This window comes from Chrysemys picta, chromosome 1, assembly GCF_011386835.1.
Source record: "Chrysemys picta bellii isolate R12L10 chromosome 1, ASM1138683v2, whole genome shotgun sequence".
Lineage (NCBI taxonomy): Eukaryota > Metazoa > Chordata > Testudines > Emydidae > Chrysemys > Chrysemys picta.
The window spans coordinates 219491800-219516036 of record NC_088791.1 but is presented as its reverse complement, the minus strand read 5'-3'; the positions used below and the strand labels follow the sequence as shown (position 1 = coordinate 219516036).

The following is a 24237-nucleotide window of genomic DNA, read 5'->3' as shown; positions in this document are numbered from 1 at the left end:
GCACGGGGAAAGATTATCCCTATGCACAGAGTCTAGCCACCTGGCTTTAAGGATTTAACCCCAAACTGAACAAGAAATGTTCTTAAAACTTGGCAGAAAATTCACCTTGTCCAGGATTTCAGCTAGAGGACTCATCAACTACTGCCTGCATAGTCACAGACAAGGCAGACAGCTAAATAGTTGTGTGTCATAAGCTACGATTGCACATGTTGAAAGGCGGTAAATGAAGAGCAGGGTTTTTTTTAAAATCAAACCTCAAAGACTAGTTTCTTAGCTTCTCAAAGATGTGGGGAGGGGAGGCAGGAGAGAATGGCTAAGCCTCATTCATTTTCAATAGCGCAGGGGCGGGCAAACTTTTTGGTTTGAGGGCCACATCGGGTTTCAGAAATTGTATGGAGGGACGGTTAGGGAAAGAGGTCGTGGCCCGGCTCCCAGCCCCTATCTCCCCCCCGGGACCCTTGCCCCATCCACCCTAACCCCCCCTCCCACCCCCACCCCTCCAGGCCAGGAGCCGGGCAGGAGGGTCCCACAGGCCGGATGTGGCTTGCAGGCCATAATTTGCCCACCTCTGCAAGAGGGTCTTTTAACCTTAGCGGACACTGGGGAGTAATCTAGTTGAGCTCCTGTATAAACAAAAATTGGTCAGAAGATAGGAAAGAGCCCCTAGAAGATTAGGAATGAACTACTGTGCCTTATGTCTTGCCAACCCTCGAGCTGTGGATGTACATTTCTTACCAGCTGAATTTGTAGGTGCCTGAAGCTAAAATTACTTCAGATACATTTAAAAAGCTTAGCACACGACAGACACACCCAGAGAGGTGCTTATTCCATACTGGTTCTCAGGCAAGTAGAAGACATACACAGCCAGTTCCCATTCCTTATATCCACATCTGTTAACTTACAAGCAAAATGTGTAACTTTAAGAATATTTTAGCATAATGATAGTTTCAGCTGTATAACAAAACAACTTCAGCCTTTTTTTTAAAAAAAAACACACACCTGTGTTAACCATTATATTGAGGATACACAGATTAGAAAATAGGAAAGCCATGCAAGTCAATTCACTACTGATTTGAATCCTGCAGGGAGTTGTATGCAAGAAACAAATTCCCTGAGCAGCTCCAGTGTAAATAAAATGTATGCTAAAATAACATTTCTACTTAAAAATCCACTAAAACTCACTGGGCTGAGACAGAGTCTTGTTGTAGTGCTGTCCTCCTTTCCCCTTCCCTCTTCATTATTTTTCTGGCATAGATTATCTATGTTATGAGCCTGAAGGGCCTGATTTAACACATGTATACATGCTTAAATTTATACACAAGCGTAGTCCCAAGGACTTGGGCACAAATGTTTGCAAGGTCAGGGACTTAGCCTGTAACGTATTTGTGATAGGGCTCATGTCTTCTCTATGTTCTGGAAACGATCTAGAACAACTTAGGGGAACATGAAACCCATAAATAAGTTTCCAGCTGAAACATACTTACTTTCGTTACTAGAACACACACACGGCATGCACACCTGGCATATCAAGTAGAAAGCATATATTTGGGGCTGGACAGAGCCGTTGGTGTTCTACGCTTAGTATATAGCATTTTTCCCCCTTTGAAATTCTGCTGTTTTATTTAAAGGGGGGGGGGGACATTTAGTAAAGCTGGTAAGTCAGTATTTTTTTGGGACAAACTTAAATCCTTAGAAGTCCAGGCATGGATGAAAGGTGAAACAGAAACCAAACAGATCAATAAATACCAAAAGGAAAATAAATTTATATTAAAAAGTATTTATACAGAAAGCCTTGACCACAAAAAATGATTAAACATTACAATTTGATATACCTTTATAGATCTATCCAGACCCTTAAAAAAGCATTTGAATATCATACAGTAAGGAGGCATTCATACTTCACTTGATACTTGTTCTGATTTTAACAGGTTATTTTACATTATCAACATGCTGTTATGTATGTTCACAGTGTCTGTACAGAGTGTCTAGGCACAAGAGGCAAGGTCTCACATGCTATGGAATGCAAATCAGTTTAAGGTTTCCATCATCTCTGAAATACGGAAGTAGGTCAAATCACTCAAGTTTTCAAGATGACCCTCTCCATCAAGGAGAGGGAAATGTCTTCTGTAACCCTTTATTCAAAAGGTCTGTTTCAGACTTTGCTCCATTTAAGACACATTATTTCTTCAGTTGGTTTGATTCACTGTTTGGCAACACTTAATGGATATTATTTGTAAAAGTGGAAAATACATTTCACAATTGTATCTTCAGATTTTTTAAAAAGTATTATTTGTTTACTATTATACTAGCATTTACCCATGAACTCTGCAGGGCTTTCTGTACTTTGTTCCTCAAGTATTCCATGCCTCTGTCAATCCCACAAATATTCTATTCTATAGCTCTCTTCCTCCTCTCCTTTTCCCATTGTTGCCCACTGCTGTCTTCTGAATCACTCACTGACTGTGAAAGGAGTAAAAGTGGGCAGGGTGGGGGTCACTCATCTAACTTGCATACTTGCCCAGTGCAGGTACTCCATAGGGAAGGTACCGTGACCAGATAAATAGCTTGGTAAACGATTTTAAAAGGAGGTGTTGGTTAAAGGAGTGGAACCGGGTTGTGTGTGTCTCTGAGAGGGGCTCCTATGACTGGTACAGCAGGGAGCCAACCCCTCTTTCTTATAACTAACCTTAACCCTCATTCAAGCAGGGGAGAGATGGTAAAGTCCCATCAATGGGTTGGCTGGGGGCCCTGGATGGAAAAAAAGAGTGGAGCTAGAGGAAGTCCCCAGGTAGATATTGAATGAATATAGGGTAATCTGCACTGTACACTTTTATCTGCTGGGTAGTCCTGAACATCTAATACTAAAGTTGCAGCCTGATTAAAACTATATCAAGTGTCTCTTGTCCTTCTTTCAGTATAGCCAGACAATGACTTCATCCTGCCCACTTTTACTCCTCTAACTTGCACATTGCTATTTTAGGCCCCAGATCTGCAAATATTTACGTATATGAGTAACTTTATGTAGGAGAGTAATTCTACTGAGTTCAGTGGAACTATTCATGGATACATTGACGGGGTCAAAGACCTGGTGTTTGAAAAGAGGAAATGGGGAGCGAACTACAGATATTATAAACTACACTGTTTGAGATACAGTACATTTGTAGTTAAGCCAGTCAGATTAAACTTCATTTGCAACAAGCCAAACCCCTTTTCTTTTATATGTCATTTACCATAGAATGTTCTAGTTACAAGGCTAGAATAGTGAGCAGCAGCATCAGTGCAGTAAGTTTCCATATACATTGCTAGTGTCTGGGTATGCACGTTATAACTAAAAATATCAGTGCTTTATTGCAAGGTACAGAAGACTTAGGTAACCTGTAAATTATACAAGGCTATAAGAAGGCCTTATTGTATTAGTCAGAAGCATGTAATATTCTGCCACAAGAAGGATTATTATATATAAACTTCCTTCTACTCTACATTTGAGTTTTGTATAATTTATGAGTTCTGTATGCTTTACATGAGTTCCTCTATGCTTTTGGCAATCAAAACAGAAAAGTTCCAAAAGAAAACTGAAATCAACATAACATTTCAAAAATACTTATTGCAAAACTAAGTTGAAATGGTATCAGTGATTTTTACAAAAAATAAATAGTGCACCAGATTTTAAAAATTACGAAATTCTCCTTAGTAAAGTGTTACCTACAACTGTACCCACTTTATCAATCTCTGTAGTACTACTATATTTAATCTCTACTTTTTTCTTAACATTTAAAAAATGTTCAAATGTATAATATGTTTACTGTATGTTAAATATCTAGAGCTGAGCATTTTTTCTAACAGAAGAAACTAAATCTTAGACTTTGTAAACAGTGTGCCTCTCATAATCCTATCAGTGCTTCATTAAAATACTGTTAAACAGATTTAGTTTAAAAAAAGTTATCACCTTTGCACCCCAACACAGCAAAATAAACTTAAATTTTAGAAGATGTTTGTACAAAACATTGATTAGTTGCATGTTTTAAGTTATCCTGCAAAGGTCTGAAAACAACCTTGCATATTGCACATCCAGAATACAATTATATCATGGGGAGTTTCATTATGCACAGCTTCGTTAAACCCTTTAAGTTTAAAACAATGCTATAGTAAGAAATTAATCCAGTGCATACAACAGATAACATCCTGAGAGAGTTGCTTTACAGGAATGTGAAATATCATCTCTTCTCTTACTACTTATGTGTTCAAAGTTGTTTTCTGATTGATATAGGTGTAGACTACTTAGATTAGGGCTAGAGAACCAATGACTGCAAGGGACCACATTTCTCACCTCACAGGGAGTATGCAAATCTATTGGCCAGATCCACTAACTTTTTCCAGAAAGAGATTTAACTTAGTGGATTCATTTAAGAATATCTTTGGTGCAGTCTAGGTGTCATGACATTTAACATTTTCTCTTCTGAAGATGAATTCAAATGCAACTGATGTCATAAATTAACAAAAATTAGTAGTTTTTGTCTAGCCCTTAGTGGATGTTTATCTACATCTCTCACACAAACAGAAGTTACCATGTTGGCAGGCCTGAGCTATTCTTGGAAGCTTGTGCCTTTGCATTATGCTGGTTTCTAAAAATAATATAATTCCCTCACTTTCATGAGTACTTTAAAACAAACACAATAAAATGTTACTTTTCCATGTAAGAGTGAAATAGGCAGTATTTAGCATTTTCTAAGATATCAAAAAAAATTCTATAATGGAGTTTTGATAGATCAGAGAGATACTGATCACATTTAGGCAGAACATTGAAGAACCCTTTCAAAACTAGTTTTGTGCAGCCAGAAGTGTCTGTCTAGGGGACACAGTTGGGTAGGACAAGAGCTGGCTAGCAGTACATCAGGTGCTGAAAGTCTATATGGTAATGTGCTTGTTTTTATAGAAGTGATTTCACATATTTTTTGATTGATTTGGGTAGGTATTTTTATTTTGCCAATTCTTCACAGGTCTCCAGTACATCAATACAAATATTAGGAGTTGGCAAAAACCCCCTAAAGCTAGTTAATTTTGTGTTTTGGCACCGTAGGTGCCATGAAAAATCCATGCTTATTCTCTGTATAATACACTAGTAGCAGATGAAATCTGGTATTCTTGTCTCTCTGAAGGTAGTTTTACACCTGAGCTGTGCATATTACCATTTTCCTCGCTACTTTAAGCATAAGTGCAAAAGAATTGTGCCCATAAACTGCATATGTTTAAGTCTTTCCCCAAAACTAATTGGCACAATCCTAACTTGAGGTAGCACATTTTACCAAGTTTCTTTCCAACAATTTAGGAAAGCTTTTAAGAGTTTAAATACAATGTCTCTTTGTGGAATTAATTCTATCAGCAAATACTAAAACCTTTTAGACAGCAAAGGTGTCCCCACTTAAAACATTTTTAACAGTTTAAAATCTCTTCTTTCTCACTTCCTTTTTTACTAGGAAAATACTGTTGAGTCCATGCTCCACTAGGACCCGTGGCATCTACTGCAACATCAATAATGGAATCTGGAGTCATCCATCTCAGAAATACCAGGAAAAGGAAGCTTAATACAGCAAAAAGAGCAAAAATACATCCAGTCACTGAGCCACAGTGAGATATTAGTCTGTCAAGCCGCTTGTCCATTGATAATACCACTTCATCTGCAACTCTGTCATACACCTGAAAGAGGGGAAATGAGGAAAGTTAAATTTTGCCGAGTAATCTTTATTATGTATCATCTCTGAAGATTAGGCAAAACTGTGTTTTACTATGTATTGCATATAATAATGATCTTGTTCCAAACTTAGATGGGAGTGTCCAACAAAAATAGTTTCTTACATATAAAAGACTGTCCTTAAAAAAAAAAAAAAGATCAATGAGAATAACTAAAGAGGTGGAAAAACTTCCACAGGAAGACAGATTTAAAAGATTGGAACATTATTGTGTGTAACTTGATAATGAATGGCACAGAGGAGTGAAGGATCACACATTACTATTCAGCCTCTCATAATACAAGAACAAGGGGATAGTCAAACAGAAAGGCAGCAGAATTAAAACTGATGGAAAGGTAATACCTTTCCCAACTTAATTAAATTGCAGAACTCATCATCACAAGAGATCACTAAGGGCAAGAGCTTAGTGGGATTCAAAAAGGATCAGACACTTAGAAAAAAAACTAACTTTCCATGAAAGTCTACCAATCCAGACTCAAACTCTATTCACTCACACTTCAACATGATGATAAATTATGAAAAGATTATTACTTTCCCTGCCCACAAAAATATGTGAGAATCCCAGAATGCTGAACACAAAGTCCATTTTAATCAGAAATTCTATTTTTCTTTATGAAAGGAAGTCTGAAGCTCTTTTGCTATATTTACATTAAAGGTAAAGGGGGTGTGCGTAGATGTCTATACACACACACACACACACACCCCCCACAGGAACAAACCATACTGATTTAACTACTTGATTTGCAGCACAAAGATTCTTTGTTCATCCAAGCAAATCAGGGAGGGCTGTCTAAATTCTAATCTTTGTACCTGCAGCTAGGGAGTAAGTAGGAATGGGACACAATCTATAGCTTTCTTGATGAAAAATAACTTTGTAAGAGTTACTAACACGATAATAGAATAGGCTTGACAATATATAAGGGACTTAATAACTTTCTTTTTAGTGAGTACTATTATTCAAAACTGCTATTTAAAGAATGGTGCTATACTAAAAGGGCAGCACTATAAATACCTACAACATATAGATAATGGAAGTTTTCAAATAGCCCAAAAGCCATGTCTTTGAAAACCTGATGCAACTATCATGCACCAGTTATTTCAGAGATAAAGTGAAGTTAGTTCTGCAAATAACCAGTATTGTTTCATGGCTGAAAAATGTGACTTCTACTCATCCCAACATTTTCCTAGTTTGCTTAGAATCCAGTTTCTTTTAGCTCTTCCCTAAAAACTAAACCAAACTAACCGCTATAATCACACTTCAAATAGTTGGGTTTTTTTAAAGGTTACATACAACCTTTTTAATCTCCTATTCCACTATTGATTAAAAGACTATATATTCTTACAGGAGCTGCAACATTAGTATTTCTTATGCAGCAACGGTTAACCAACATAGCTGACATCAACAGCAATATTGGAGCAATGTGCAATAAGAATGTTTCAGCATGACAAGGTATTCTTAAAGCGCAAGTTAAAACATTCAAAACTGTAAAGTTTAAAAAGAAATTGATAGAGAAATACAATTCACAATCTTATGGTTGTGTTTGTTTTTTTAAATATTATTCTATAGGACACTGATAAAACCAAGCTGACATTAAGTTGCACATTATTTTATTTCTTTCCAACCCCTTTGAGGCCAAAATCAGTTTTTCTAGAAGTGTCAGCTGGAGGTGTTTGCCACAACAAGTTATAACTGCGTTATCTATAACAGGTAAAGTTTGTCACTAATGTAAAAAAAGTACTAATATGTAAAGTACAGTTCTACTCTGATAAGTGGCTGTGAAAACATGGCAACTTCTTACTCAACATATCCTTAACTTGTGTGTGTTCAATTGTATCTGAAGATGTTAAGATCTTATTTTAGTCACTAAGTTTTACTTCTGTCAATCTGGGCAGAGACAGACAGATTCTGTTCCTTCTTGTGTATCAGACTTGTTCAGTACCTTTTCCAATTCCAAGGTCAAACAGTTATATGTGCACAAACCAACTGAAAACAATGGAGTTGCACAGACGTAATTGAGGGCATTATCTGCACTTCTGGAACTTTATTAATGGTAATGGTGCATAACAAGGAAAGAATCCAGTTTGATTTTCTAGTGGTAGTATGAATTTATAGGGCTAGTAGTTGGCGGAGAAAACATTCACTTTTTATTTGTTAAACCATGCACATTTGATATGGAAATCACTGAAATAATACACAATCTCACAACACTACGTGTAGAGAGTCACTTTTTGAGTAAAATCACACTTTAAGACAGTCAGAAGTAGAGGTCTACGTACTTTTTCAGTTCTCTCTGCGACATTCCTCCATGTATAGAATGTCTTTACTTTGTTATGGATAGCTTCTGGGGTTGGTAGTGTTCCTGACCTGATCTGGGCAACAGCTTTTTCCAGACCATCACACAAAGATTTCACTGAGGGCTCACATAAGATGATAAGATTTTCTGGTAGCACCTCAGGGATTCCACCAACTCTTGTACTCACAACCTTTGGAGGCAACAAAACAATTAAGTAGTATGCATGCTGCATAACATAACTCACTAAAATACAGCTATATTGGTAATAAGACAAAATTGCTCAACAGGAATACTTTAGATCAAAACAAAAGGATCCAACCTTGCAGGTGCCTTCCAGGCACATCATCAAATGACTTCAAAAAGTTTAATCTGCATGACAACTATAGCTCTTGGCCCTAGAAAAGATGTTAGTACAGTAGCTTAGCGGTGGAATGTTCAGAATCAATATTTTGGATATCAAAGGGACCTCACATACAGAAGCAGAAAGGACTACGTATAACAAATTTTCAAAGAAGGGAATTATCTTTCCCAAAGGTGCCTGTCACAATACACAAACGATTATGTATAATCAGGCTTGGATTCCCTCCCCACTGCCTCTTTCGTGCCCCTCTCACCTTCACCATCCCCAAGGGAAAAGGGCCAGTAGGCTAAAAAGGGGGGGTTGTTTTATCTCCCACACACACTTTTGAGCTTCTATGTCACTAACATTTACAAGAACATAACACATTTGAAAGTTTTGGAATACTAATTTTAATCTAAAAAAACTTTTTAATAATAAAAAAAGGAAGGAAGTAGAACACAAACTCTTGTCAGGTCTATTATTATTAGGCAATAATAAAAAAGTTTAGAACTCATCCCAAGCAGCAAGTGGAAAGGGAATGGGTACTGGGACTTGGGAGAGGGGTGAGGCTAGCAGGCAGAATCTACTATCATGGGTCTCTGGAGAGGGTTCCAGTCCCCATCATTTAAATTTCTGTATGCCCAAGACAGCCTCTATATTTAAAAAGTTACTTGGGAATGGAATCTCTGACAGTATGACTCTGCTCAGTTGCTATTTTAACCCTTACAACACTAACATGGATTCATAACACTCACAAAAGTATACAAGACAGCAAGGGATTCCACCAAGAATGTCCCAATCTTTGATCTCTTTTCCTCTTTCCTCCTTATGTGAAATCTCTATACAGAGTAAATACTTCCTCAGCTGACTTAAGAAATGGATATCAGTTCTTGAGTCAGCCAAAGAACAGTGATAAGAACAATGGCTCACTCAAGACTACATGAATTAACCAAAAGATCGGTCATATTCACCAAACATTTTTCTTCAAATACCTATTGCTGATGGAAGGTAGAGACAAAAGTCTAACAGATATAGTTGTCCATGGACAGAGAGTTAACTGGCCAAAAACACTTTCAAAAATACATACAGTACAGCATTTTGAAGAGGCAGCTTGGTTAGTTCAGAGAACTGGGAGTTAGGAGACCTGTATGCTGTTCCCAACTCTACATGAACTTCCTCTGGGAGCTAAGCAAGTCAGTTAACCTTTCTCTTTGTCTCAGTTTCCAGAGGATGTGTAAATGTGGATTAATATTTGCCCACCTTGGTAGACTGCTTATAGAGCCTCAGAAGAAATGAACTGTTATAAGCATATATTATGAAAATAAGCATCGTAAAAATATGTATGCATGCATTCTATACAGCAAAGATTCTTTTACCTGTAAACCACAACTGGCTGCTTCCACAATTGCCATACAGAAGGCTTCAGTGAGAGAAGTATTGAGAAAAATGTGTCCCTGGACCAAGACGTTTCTAACATCCTGGTGTTCCAAAGCCCCTAAAAGACGCACTCTGCCCATAGTTAAAGAAAAAGATGAACACTGGTTTCACATACTGTAATAATGCTACAAAACATTACATAAATATTTTGGAACATACAGTTTACAGCGTATACATAGTACTATATTAAAGCAGTGTGGACACTATCTTATTCCAATTTCTTTAAACTTTGATTAAAAAATTAAGCCTCTGTATTTATTTAAGCCTCTTGAAAAGAAAAACCAAACTGTTTGAAAAACTGAGGTTTTATGGCAATTGCCTTTAAAATATTTCTATCATGTTTTCTAGATTAAGAAGGGAAGATTGTGTTATTTGGTTAATATTCCAAATTTACCAGTCTCCCGTGTTCAAACAAGTGCAGCAAACAGGGAAGTTCTACAGGGAGAGTGAGAGGCTCTCTTTCTAGGTATGTTTCTACATTCAATACCATGACCACCAGCAATGGAAAAGTGGCCATGGCCTGCAACAGATGTGCCACGTTTTCTTTCCTGCCTGAAGCAAAAGAGATTTTGTTTGAGGTGGAAGTTAATGGTTGTGCTGGAAGATAAGATCCAGGGTTTGAAAGAATAGGTATTGACACTGCATATCTGAGAGGCTGAGTACCTGGACAACCAGACTCTGAAAGTATCACCATCCCAGGTTCAAGAAGGATTTGATGACCAAGGAACCAGAAAGAGCGGAAACCAGACAGTATTGGCAGCTGGTAACCACCAAAGGGCAAGAGAACAAAGCAGCATTCTACACTGCTGGAGGAAAAAGAAGATGGACAGACTGTGACCAACTGAGCAAGGACCACAAGGAATTCCATACAACTAGAAATAGCCAATCATTACCAGATTCTTAGCATGGACACAGTACAAAGTGTGTCTGAAGATCCAGCAAGTCAAATGGAATAGAGACCATACAGGACATACCTGAGAATGGCTGCTCACCCCAACCCATAAGAAAATCCCCCATGCTCACAAAGATCTCCAAACATGCAAAGAAGACAGATGATCTTTGTCGGGGATTCTATGCTGCAGAATGGAAAGAACATTCCGCAAGGGACAGGCAGACAACAGGATGGCATGTGGTCTTCCCAGAGCCAAGACACAAGATGTGACTGCAAGATTAGATGTGCCTGTCAACTGCAGAAGCCTGACTCCACTAGCGATGGTGCATATCTATGCTACTGACACTGCTTCATGTGATAACTCAGATTATAAATGACTTTAGAGAACTTAGAAAGGTGCTGAAGGCAAGAAAGGAAGTCCTCTGAGTGAAGGAAGACAGCAAACAAAAGATTCTAGAAGCAAACCGCTGGCTAGGTAAGTGGCATAAAGTACAGGGTTTTGGTTTTGTGGAAAACTGGATCACCTTCTATGAGGAGAGGGGGCCATGCAATTTGGATGGCTTCCATCTTCTAGGGGATTGGCTGGCTAGACTAGTCAGGAAGGTGTTAAACTAATAACAAAAAGGTAGGGTGAAAAGGGAGAACAAATGAGAACTCATTTAGCACAAAATCAAGATATCAAGAATAAAATTAATCAAGGTAAATGCAGAGAAGAAATACTTTCATTACCTATACATGAATGCTAGGAACTTAGGTAATAAGTAAGAGGAACTGGAGATGATCATTTATGAGCATAAATTTGACCTAGTTGGTATTATTGAAACCTGGTGGAAAGATCTGCATGATTGAAATGTTACAGTCCCCAGTTATAATGTATTCAGGATAGATCATGTGGGCAAGAGAGGAGGTAGGATTTTTCTTCCTAAAAGATATGCTCTAAATAGCTACTGGACCTGACATAGGAATTAATTCAGGAGAAGTTCAATGGCCTGTGTTACGCAGAAGGCCAGAATACATGACTCACGATAGACCTTTCTAACCATTTTATTATTGTTTTTTATATATATATAATCTATGAGACTATAAAAATTGTGTCCCACATGAAATGCAAAACAGGAAACAGTCTGAAAATATTTTTCTGAGTTATAAAATCACACTAAAGAGATCAAAATGGCTTCTTCTGGGTAATTATCAGACAGCTATTTGAAGTCTGTAATGCATAACAGGGATATACACATCTCTAGTAAAAGTACATCTCTACTCCGATATAACACTGTCCTCGTTATATCGAACTTGCTTTGATCCGCCGGAGTGCGCAGCCCCGCCCCCCCAGAGCACTGCTTTACCGCGTTACATCCGAATTCATGTTATATCGGGTCGCATTATATCGGGGTAGAGGTGTATTTAGGAAAGCATGTCCTGCACATATACAGTAGAGTTAAAAAGAGAAACAAAATACCTATCGCTTTTTCATATCCACTGGCCAACCAGTAACTTTTCAACACAACATCTAATCAATTCCAAAATTTCAGGGAGTGTTCTAGGCATCAATGGGAGGAACCCTTTAGATTTGGGGGGAAATAGGAAAACCAGAAGAGAGACATGTTGACACCCTGAATTATTTCTCCCTCAGAGAGAAAAGAAATAATAAAGGGGGGAGGGAGGGCACACACAGAACCTCTGGCATGGGAATGCTGGACCCAGGTAGGAGGGCGCACAGAGCCCCAGCCATGAGGGAAGGTGTGCCAGGTTGTAGGGAGTTCCCTGCCTTGAGGGAGGACATGGGGGGGAGGGGGAGGGGAAGGGAAAGAGTTGAAGGGAGGCCCTGAAAGAGGGGGATGGAACGGTGGCACATGGAGGGGGGGGGGGAAGAGGAAAGAGGGCTGGAGGAATGAAAGGAGCCTCTGAGTGTGCACTGAGCTGAACCCCCAGAAACAATGAACTGTGCAACCCTCTAGTACAGTTTTCATATATAGAGACAGGCTTTTTTTTAAAACCCACTAAATTTTTGGCTGGAAAATGAAAAGTTATTTTTAGTTTTTCAAGTGTGTAAATTTGAATATGCCAAAACATAAATAATAAGTGCAGTGTAAATAATTAAGTAGAACACTATCTTAATCCAGTGAGGATTTCATTTCTGTTTGTTTTATAAAAGGACAGAGATAGAAAAACAACTTCAGGGATTTGTTTAATTCATTAATGGAGATATCCCATCTCCTAGAACTGGAAGGGACCTTGAAAGGTCATCGAGTCCAGCCCCCTGCTTTCACTAGCAGGACCAAGTACTGATTTTGCCCCAGATCCCTAAGTGGCCCCCTCAAGGATTGAACTCACAACCCTAGGTTTAGCAGGCCAATGCTCAAACCACTGAGCTATCCCTCCCCCAATTTTTGCACTATTGCTTGGTATTATATGCAGAAACAATGAACCAGCAACCCATATTGTTGTCTAATAGAAAAACAAGCTCTACTCACCCCCCCCACACACACACACAAAAAAAAGAGGAGCCAACTCACACCAATATTTGCTATGAAAACAGATCCTACCTCTATTAATTTATCATTTTATTACAATAGAGCCTAGGAGCGCCAATCAAGGACACTGTGTTTTTATGTGTGTGTACAATGCCAAGCAGATAGTCGCTGCTTGGTAAAGCCTACAGTCAAAATATAAAATGAGACAACAGGTGGGGTACACAGATGGGGAAGCACAATAAAACAGTACTGGTCAGCTTGATAAGCAGTTGCAGCAAACCAGCTACCTAACCACTGACACCTCATTTCACTGTATGATACTGCTTGAGATGGCTAGGACTCTAACATGCTGATCCTGCAACTGGATTTGTGTGAACAGAACTTTATGCCTGTGCAGAGTCCCACTGAACTCACTGGGGCTTGGCACAGATCTGCCTGCACAAACCAACTTGCAGAATCAGGGTGTAAATTTGCAAGAGTCTGCTTATTCTCGTTCAATCTGTGTTCCTACCCGCTTCCCTCCACCCCCTCATTGTTTCAGCATATTCCTTTTTATATTTACATTGTAACCACAAACACACAGAACAAACCTGTCATGTAGTTGGTATCTTTCCCGTACCTCTTCCAAAACTATTCGCTTTGGTCCTTCTCCTCCAACTAAGAAATGTAAATCTGGATATTTCTGACAAAGTTCAGGAATTATACCACTAAGCAAATCTATACCTAAAAATACAAAATGTAGAGCAGTTATTATTGTATTTGAGTGTTTAGAGCTTATCTTTCTGATGCCATCCATTCCTGTAACACTATTCACATGTGTCAAAATCAGAGGTCTCTGAAAAATGGTTGCATCACTGGCTATTAAAATATCAAAACTGATGAACTAGCAGAATGCAAGAGTGTAAGAAGTGTTTAAATTACATATCCTCTTTGCTTAGCAGTTTAAAAAAAGTCATTCCTTGTCAAAGGAGATTTAAAAAAAATCTAAAGCAAATTTAGGGCCTCAAACTAATTGACATTTTAAGCATATAACCATTTTCAACTTTACACAAAATTATTGCACGAGGCATCAAAACCCCAAGTGCCACAACTGAGATATGAACACAGTTTGCTAAAAAGCAGAAGACAAAGATTCAATCCTGCAACTCTAGTCACATCAGTAGACCCAATGAAGTCAATGGGTGAGATTCTCACCCCAGCTCCAACCTCTTTTACCAGTAAAAGGACCCTAAAAGGTCCAGTTCTGGTCAGATGAGAACTCCCTTGGTGCAGGAACTGAGGAGGACAGCTGCATGCTTTCCTCTGAGGACCCACTTGCAAGTCCTCATACAAGGTGGATGGCTGGGGACAGGAAGGGCATGTCAGGGGCAGGACCTAAGCATGCAATGTTGTGGAGATTCTGGGCAGCCCAGGATCTCTTTATAAAGTAAGTACTGGACCCCAAATCAACTAGCAAAAGGAATCTAAAAGCAGAAATAAAGAATGAAACTAAAACTACAGTTTTATTATTCTAATGTTTTAATTAGCATAGAGTTAAAACTGGTCATACGGATATGATATTTTAAAAAAGACTCAGTACTTCAATTTAGAGATAGGTGATTTACATTCAAACAGTATCTCAGCCCAAATTGTATGTCCTACATCTGATCTGACTGAGCCACGCTTCTATGAAGCCATGGTGAGGGGGAGGCCAAACTATAGACTCCCAGACTTTAAGGTCAGAAGGGACCATTGTGATCATCTAGTCTGACCTCCTGCACAATGTAGGCCACAGAATCTCTCCCACCCACTCCTGTATCAAACCTGTGCTGAGCCACTGAAGTCCTCAAATCATGGTTTAAAGACTTCAACGTGCAGAGAATCTTCCAGCAAGTGACCTGTGCCCCACGCTGCAGAGGAAGGCGAAAAAACCCCAGGGCTTCTGCCAATCTGCCCTGGAGGAAAATTCCTTCTCGACCCCAAATATGGTGATCAGCTAAACTCTGAGCATGTGGGCAAGACTCACCAGCCAGACACCCAGGAAAGAATTCTCTGTAGTAACTCAGATCCCACGCCATTTAACATCCCATCCCATCACAAGATCATTGGGCATATTTACCTCTAGTAGTCAAAGACGAATTAATTGCCAAAATTAGGCTATCCCATTATACCATCCCCTCCATAAACTTATCAAGTTAGTCTTGAAGACAGATATGTCTTTTGCCCTAGTACAGAGGCACAGGAAAGCAACATGAATATCCCTGGCTTCCCAAGGATCCCCCAGGCTTAGCTAAAGGTCCTGTGCCATTTTCTGCAAAGAAGGGGAACAAATCCTGATAAGGTGACAATGGAGAAACTGCAGGAGGGAATCCTTATGGAGCAAATTTCCACAAGTCCCTCCCACCACAGGTTTGTTTTTGTTGTTGTTTTTTAAAAAGAAAGAAAGGAACTAGGCCATTAACATCACACTGAATGCTTGTGATCGCCATATTGTTTTAATGGCTCGAATAGTGCCTCATTGTTCCTTCCCCCACCTTCCAACAGAAAAAATTCATGGTAGCAGTAAAAAATATCTATGAATTCAATTAAGACAATATTTTTCATTTATTGGTAGCTTAACCATTTGTAGTTATATGTATTTATATTAGCCTGAATTAGTATGTTGTATATATATTAATCTGAATGATAAAGAGTGAATGCTACGTTATTGCAATATGCTATATTTTACATAGCATTTGTGAAACCTGAACTAAAAGTTTAGAACCTTTAGGTTTATTATAATATCAAGAAATTTCTTCCTTCTTTCTACAAGTATAATAAACAAAAGCAACTGAAAACAAAAACCTATGATAAACATTAAAATTCTGTTGAAGAAAAGAAATTAAGGGCATACTGTCAATTAAAAATTATGTAGTAAACAGATTTCTTTACCTCTGTTACAAGCCCCACCTACACTTACGGAAAGTGAAAAAAATTAAAATTTTCACAGTTTATGTCAGTGATGCTCAGACCTCAGTGGTTCAGGAACCAAATTAGCAATCAACGTTACTCAAAAGAGCTAATGTGAATTCATTGTTTCTTTTATTATAGCAATATATATTCATATTTAAATGGTATGACAGGCAAATTAGGGTTTTTTTAATATATATTAAGTATTCTCACAGCAAAATGACTGACCATTATTATTTTATCAACTACAATTGGTTAATAACATAGTAAAAGCATCCTGATTGGTTAATAATTAAGTCACACAGTGTTTTAATATCATGTGCTGCAAAGAACCACAAGAGGCACATTAAAGAGCCACTTACAGCTCGCGAGCCTCAGTCTGAGTATCACTGTTTATATTCTTTGGTTACTCCTTCCATTTCTACTTACTGGGGCAATGAAAATCAAATGAGTCAATTTTCACTTATTAAACAGCTTCACTTTCAGGTTTTTAAGATTACAATGCTTATTTGCTTAAATATCAGCTCATTGCTACAATTAAAGAAGAAAAAGTGCAAACTTTTTTTTTTAAAAAAACGGTCAGGATTTGTTATAGGAGTCGGACCTAAGTAGTTTCATACAGTTATTTATTTTTCTATTTAAAAAGGGACATTGTCAGGATAAACACACATTTACTATGTGCAGGGACAGCACTGTGCCTGCCAGGAGCTCAACTGATTTCAATGGGGTTCTGTGTGACTGTAGAAATGGGACCTTACTGTAGAGTCTGTACAAGACCAAAATTTAAATTAATCTGACCGAAGTGTACACATATTCAAAATCTAAGACCAAAGAATTTTTTAAAAAATATCAGTGGACGTAGGTTTAATTTTTCTTTCAACAAGAACATTCCCCTGTACCCCAGTACCAACCTCCCACAGAAGTCTGGCTTGGCTGGATTTGCTGCAGGGAGGCATAGAGACAGACAGTGAACACAGATGTTTAAGGCCATGGGCCTCCCCTATGGAACTGTGTGGGTTTTGGGGGCACACTACATAGGTTACTTCCAGGGGACTGGAGATAGGCTGGGGGCATAGCACAGACCCCGTGACTCCATGACAGCTGCTGAGTACCCTCAGTCACTTGGTGACTCGCATGGCTGGCTGTTCAGGGCCAGCTTCTGTTCCAATGAAGTCAATAGGAGTTAAGGCCCTTAGGATCAGGCCATTAGACTTAATACATGGAAGTGGAAAGAGGGAAATGAGTGAAACAACTGTTTCAGATTCAACTCGTTTTCTTTCGGTCACAGATATGGCATCTGTATTCAGTTGCTTAAATACTGAATATTTCTTACCACCCATTTTAAAAAAAATGAGAAAAAAATTATTTGAAAAGCAACTTACAGTTTGGACCTCATTACCTTTTCTGTAAACAAGCCTGCTGACAACAACAATTGTTATTGTACTATCATCCCTTCTACTTGAGTCTGGAGTGAAGTCGGTGGGATCAACAGCATTAGGGATGACAGATACGATCTCAGGATTCAGTGCTGCTCTTAGTACAGTGTTTTCCTTGCTAGTGTAAGAGACACAAATGATGTGGTTTGTATCACACAGTGACACAGTAAGAAGTTTGTTTGTAAGCACCGAACTGACATCAGCAAATCCAAAGAGAGAATGGTCTGTAAAAACTGTCTGTAGTCCCATTGTCTTGGCATGGAAGAGTGCATCATGAGCCATGGAAGAAAAGGAACTATGGGAATGGACTATGGTGACTCTCTCCCGCACAAATATGTACCTGAGCAGAGGCAGACTGTGGAAGAGCGTTGTTGCTGTAGACTGATTGTACATTACCTTCAAAGGTAAATAATAAACTTTCAGACCATTGGCGAGGTAACGAATGCCTTTTCGGTTTCCATAAGCATGGGTGACAATTATAACTTTGTGCCCTCTTTCAATCAGGCACTGTGACAGCTGGTAGATGTGACTTTCCACTCCTCCCATATTTGGATAAAAAAAATCAGATACCATGCATATACTATGTGTTCGAATTCCAGTTGCTAAGGCTTTTACACAGTTAATGGAGGAAGCTGGAGAAAGAGTGTGTCCATGGCCTCCTATTCTTCTGCAAGCCATACTTAGAAAAAGTTCAGAAATCAGTCCTTCTGGTAGCCAGCCAGTTTGTAGATTTGGGTCTGCTCATTACCTAAGACGGCGGGGAAAAAAAAATTATTGCCAAATACGTAAAGAAGCAGGGCTTAAGACTGGTTTCAGAGTAGCAGCCGTGTTAGTCTGTATCCGCAAAAAGAACAGGAGTACTTGTGGCACCTTGGAGACTAACAAATTTATTAGAGCATAAGCTTTCGTGGACTACAGCCCACTTCTTCGGATGCATATAGAGTGAAACATATATTGAGGAGATATATATACACATACAGAGAGCATGAACAGGTGGGAGTTGTCTTACCAACTAGAGTATGTGTGTATATATATCTCCTCAATATATGTTTCACTCTATATGCATCCGAAGAAGTGGGCTGTAGTCCACGAAAGCTTATGCTCTAATAAATTTGTTAGTCTCCAAGGTGCCACAAGTACTCCTGTTCTTTTTGCGGATACAGACTGTCACTTCTACAAGGACCTTCATGCTACAGCAATGTCAGCATTTTAGTTTCTGCAGGGCTGGCGCTAGCTTTTGGGAAGCTCTATGCCATCCACCTATAATAGAACCCACCCTCCTTCCCAGCCACATCCTACCTTTAGGTAATTACCTCCCTCATCAATTTGTGAGGCTCCACGGCCTCTTGTGACTCTGTCTCCTCGTCCCATGGACCATAAAGCAAGAAGATAGAGGTGTTCTTTGGCTCTGAGTGGCAGGAAGACCGAACCCCAGATCTCTTCTGCAGTTTTCTGTGACCAAACAGGACAGTGGATAGGAAGTGGGGATGATACCAGGCTGATGGGCCACTTATATAGTTGCCACAAAACTCTGCTTAGCAATAAAAAGCTGAAGAACTATATGCAATACTGTAGTACTGAATTAGTCTCATACCAACAGAACACTTACCAATGTGCCTTAGACACTGTGTTAATAAACGACCAATAAAAGTGCTTAATTTTATAAAAGCCACTATTACAGCAGCAACATGTTCCACATTCTTTTAAGCAATTCCACATTTTATAAAATGTATATTGACCTTTCAGTAACGTAATGCTATTGAGTACAGTATACTATATACCAGTATATATGTTACACACACACACACAGTTATAGTCCTATTGAGAGAAGAGGATCATTATCCCACTATCTTAAAGTAAAAACTCAGACTTGTCCTTTCATCTCATGTCCTGGCATTCACTCTTTACACTTTGTATTAAGAAGAGTTCCTCCCGCCCTTGTAAGCATATGTTATCTTTTTTAAGCTCTTTAAGTCAGGCCTTAATTATTGTAAAATACCATACACTTGTTTTCACAATGCAGGGATAATTACTATAACGACCATAAAAATTCTAGTCAGTTTTCTGAGTTTCTGACCCACATGTTCATATCATTGGCTCCTGTCATGTAAAAGAGTCCACGCACACGTTACTCATTAATTTCACAGGGACTCCATACGGGTGTCCACACTTGCAGATTCCTTTGCAGGACTAGGGCTATATTTTGTACAGCCATAGGTTCTGTTCTTGCCTAACAATTTTTAAAGAAATCTGACCATCATCATATGATTTTACTACATGTCCATAAAACGGAGTGAGGCAACTCCTACCTAAAATAGTTTTGAAGGCCACACGGGACCACTTGATCATCTAGTCCAGTGGTTCTCAACCTGTGGTCCACAGACTATGTCTAAGGTTTCCAAAGGGATCTGCACCTGCATTTAACATCTTTTAGGGGTCCACAAATGAAAAAAGGTTGAAAACCACTTATCTAGTCTGGACTACTGTATCTCACAGACCACAAAACTTAACACAGCCATAGCTGCATCATGCCCAATAAGTTTTTTTTTTTTTTTTTAATGAAAGTACATCTTCCAGACACAGGGTCCAGGTTTTGGTTTACAAATGCTGCACTTTCAATACGTGTATGCAGTGTTGTTGCAGCCATGTCAGTCCCAGGATATTAGAGGGACAAGGTAGATGAGATAATATATTTTATTGGACCAACTCCTGTTGGTGAGAGACACAAGCTTTTGAGTTATACCACAAAACCAATGATATACCTGAATATATGGATGATATTTTCATCCTCTGGATAGATGACAAACTCCCTCAGACTTCCACCACAGCTTCAACCACCACCACCCATCCATTAAACTCTCTCTGGAACACTCCCACACAGCATCAACTTCTTGGACACCAAAATCAGCTTCAGTGGAACCCTACAAACAACTTTGTACAAGAAACCTACGGATCCCCACATCTACTTTCACAGATCCAGTAACCACCCCAAACACAGCAAGAAACTTATCTACAGCCAGACACTCAGATACTGCAGAATAAGCTCTGAGAAGAAAGTCCGAGATACACACCTAACATACTCAAAAACACCTTCACCAAACACAGACATTCCTCTAGAGAAGTAGATCACAACATTAAAGGGGCTACCCAAATACCCAGAAAGAACCTGCTTTAATACAAAAATAAACCCCTTTCCAACTGCACACCCCTAGTTGTTACCTACCACCCCACACTGGAACCCATATGGGGTATCAGCAAAATTACAACCCATACTCAATGGGTATCCCACCCTGAAGGAAATATTTCCTGAACCCCCTCTTCTGGCCTTCAAACAATCCCTCAATCTCTCCAAGCTTATCATCAGAAGAAAGCTCCCCACAGACCAGATACACCAACTCAAAGTGGCACCAAACCCTGTTACTATAACAGATGCAAAAACTGCAGACTTATCTCCACTGCTACAATGATTGATACCCCCACAACACACTTTTCAAATTCCATGGGTCCTACACATGCCTATCACAACATGTGGTGTACCTCATCCAGTGCACTAAATTCCCCAATAGTAACTATATGGGTGAAACCAATCACTATGCTCTCAATTGAACTCACAAAGGAAAATGATAAAAAGACAAAAATACTATATTACCCATGGGGGGAACACTTTTCACAAAGTGCTCGCTCTACATTTGACTCATCAGCCCTCATCCTCAAAGGAAGCCAACACAACACCTTCAAAAGATGAGCCTAGGAACTTAAATTCGTAACTTTGCTAGACACTAAAAAACATGGACTGAACAGGGACACTGGATTTATGGCTTATTACAACAATCTGTAACCCATTAACCCCTCCTTTTTGCCCTACAGCTACAGGGGCGTTAACAGGCAACTTCATTGGAAATGGTCCCTTAAAATATGTGCTATCTATGCTAAACTATCTGTTCGGCCTTGTATTTAGCAGTAACACTCTGAGTGCCTTTCCCAGACCTGAAGAAGAGCTCTGTGCAGCTGAAAAGCTCTCTCTCACCAATAGAAAATGGTCCAACAAAAGATATTGCCTCCTGAGCCTCCTTGTACTTTCATTACAACAAAACAGCACCTGCTTGTGCCTTCCTGCACAGTGCTCACAAAAACATGTGACATCGAGTCCCCCCTTATTGGCAACTTTGGAGCCCATGAACCACTAACGTTAATGACCTTGAGCCTCTACCGCATTGTAAGACAATCATCACATTAAGAGGCGCTGCGGGACGGAAGCCTACCATAGTGTGGCAAACACCGTTGCACAAGCAGTAGCCCGCAGCTGCAATGTGTGTCGGGGGGGAGGGGGGCTGGAACCCAGCCGCGCCTGGCGCTGTACTTACACTACACCGGGGAGAGACGCGCCCTCCTGCAGAGCGCGGCCGGGGGCAGCAGGCGGGCAGGGGACGGGGCTGCCACACAAGGGGAGAGATCGTGGCCCAGGCTGCAGGGTTTGGTTGTCACCGGGGGGGGGGCAATGACAGCAGCTCCTCCCCCGCCCAGCCGGGCTCTGCAGCCAGCGGGGGCGGTTCTCAGCAGCGCCAGTGCAGCCGAGCAGGTCACAGGGGCCGGGGCCGCCTCACAGGCCAGGCCACGCCTGGGCGGGGGGAGGGGGCGCGGACAGACCAGGGGACTCGCTCTGCGGGGGGGGAAACCGGCCCAAAGGAGGGAGCGGGGCAGAGTCACTCACGTACCTGCCGCCGGCCGGGTCCACCCATTTCCGGGCAGGAGGGAGCGGCGGCTACTCACTGTCCCGCCCCCGTCGCTTAGACAACAGCCCCGCCCTGCCTCAGTGCCCGAGCAGCCCACCAATGGAGTGGGCAGCTTCAAGTCACGCGAGGCAGAGCAGCCAATCGGAAGCCTCAGTTCGGTTCAGCCCTGGAACGCGGAGAGAGGAAGGGGGCGGAGCGTGGCGGCCCTGACGTTCTGAGGCGCTCCGTGCCTGGACTTCCCTTTAACCCCTTCTTCGCACTAGCCCGGGGGTTCCTAATGCCCTCGTGCGAACGCGGGAGCACTCACCCCCCTGGCCTGCGCCGGGAGGGGGTTGCGTGTGTGTTTGCGGGGGGGGGGGCTGTGATCCTGCCCGGGTTTCTGAGCCGGCAGCCGGGCGCCTCTTCGAGCTTTTCTCTGCAGCGGGGAGGGCCAGAAGCTTACTGAGCTGGGACTCTAACACACTCACCTGACTCCGGGAGCTGGGGCTCTAAGAAACGCACCATGAATCGCAAGACTCATAAAATCTCAAGGGATTGGAAAACTAATGTGTGTTTCTGATGTCCCACAGCACTTGCCCTGGAGTCAGCTGCCACCAACCAGGCCACACCACCACCACACATGGCAAGAATCTCTACTGCTCTTTGCCAAGAGTGCTGACTTGTGGAATCCCTCGGAGCTTAGTCCTGTTTTTATTCAAATATCTATCTGCAAATCTTTGATAGAATAGCAAGATGACATAGGCTGCAATGCCAATATGCCTCTGACCTGCAGATATCTGTATCCTTCCAACAGAAGACACCATTGGGTCACAGATAGCATAGTGATTGGCTGAATGAAAACTAGCTGTCTTAAATTCAGGAAAGACCAAAGTAATGCTAGTAGAAGGAGGTAATCATTTAAAGGTTCTATTCAGCACCTACACCTCATCGAATCTCTGGCATTGTTGGTATGCGGCCTTGGGATCATGCTGATCCCGGAGAATCACCAGTTATCAAGAAAACTCCTAATCCTTTTAAGATGTTGATTGGCCACAGTAGTTTATATCTTTGTCATCTGTTGTCTGGAGTACTGCAGTTCTTTATGTCTCAGCCTGAGAAAATTTACAGTGAAATGACATCTAGCATACAATGCAGCACCCTAAGTGAAATGGGCTGAAGACTGTATATTATTGTGCTCTGCAAGTTGTAGCGGACTCTTGGGCAACACCAGATCCAAAAGATGCCACTCAGGGGTCTTACACTGAGTTACAAAACCTTCAGTGGGATAGGCCCACGTTCTCAGAGACCTCTTTGTATTCAGGAACCTGCCATAGCAGCTATGATCTTTGGGCCCACTATATTTATCTGAACACTAGATAGGAGATAGAGCCTTTGCCACAGTTGATCCAAAACACTGGACTGTCCTTTCAAAAGAAGTCAGGAAGAGTATTCTGGCTAAGTTTTCCTGCCTGCATCCCTAAATGTTAACTACTGATAATTTGGCACCTAGATTGCACATTGGAAATGCTTAGATATAGAACCAGTCATTCCTTCAGCCTCCAGATACCAGCAACCCCATTCCACTCCCAGCCACTACAAAATAGCCTGGAAATATGCACACATATTGAAGTTGGGGTCCCAAAAAGCCAATCATAAGGTCATAGGTCAAAACCCTAGAACAGTGCAACTCCACCATATATTTAAAATAATACAAGCAAGTCCTGAGGCTTATCCAAAAAATGCTTCTAACAAAAATTAAATCCCCTTGCCATACCTGCTTCCTCGTCCCCTATCCACTCCACAAGGATGGAGCACTTCCCACTTGTCCATAACCATATTGTTGGACTATTCACATTTAAACCTTTTTAACAATAGCTAGTGGGGAGATCCAGTTTCTAACCTGCCCTAACCTGAAGTGAAGCTGTTTCACTCCTGTTAATTGTGCCAATGAATAGGATGTATGCACAGGGCTGGGAA

The 24237-nt window shown here is 40.5% G+C and overlaps 1 protein-coding gene across 7 annotated transcripts; it reads right to left on the bottom strand.

Annotated features, from left to right (window-relative positions):
* Window positions 1-1745: 1745 nt before the first annotated feature.
* Window positions 1746-22416, bottom strand: PIGA (phosphatidylinositol glycan anchor biosynthesis class A). 7 transcript variants are annotated; one of them, XM_024108752.3, is made up of 7 exons: window positions 22264-22376; window positions 18848-19000; window positions 17512-18296; window positions 13775-13907; window positions 9758-9890; window positions 8025-8231; window positions 1746-5694 (listed from the first exon to the last, which is right to left on the bottom strand). In XM_024108752.3, exons 3-7 carry the CDS (start codon window positions 18224-18226, stop codon window positions 5431-5433), a joined length of 1452 nt encoding a protein of 483 aa, XP_023964520.1. In that variant the 5' UTR covers window positions 18227-18296; window positions 18848-19000; window positions 22264-22376; the 3' UTR covers window positions 1746-5430. The 7 variants fall into 7 exon arrangements, with proteins under 7 accessions (XP_023964520.1, XP_023964519.1, XP_065436498.1 ...); XM_024108751.3 differs by lacking the exon at window positions 22264-22376 and adding an exon at window positions 21913-22222; XM_065580426.1 differs by lacking the exon at window positions 22264-22376 and adding an exon at window positions 19858-19975.
* Window positions 22417-24237: the final 1821 nt, after the last annotated feature.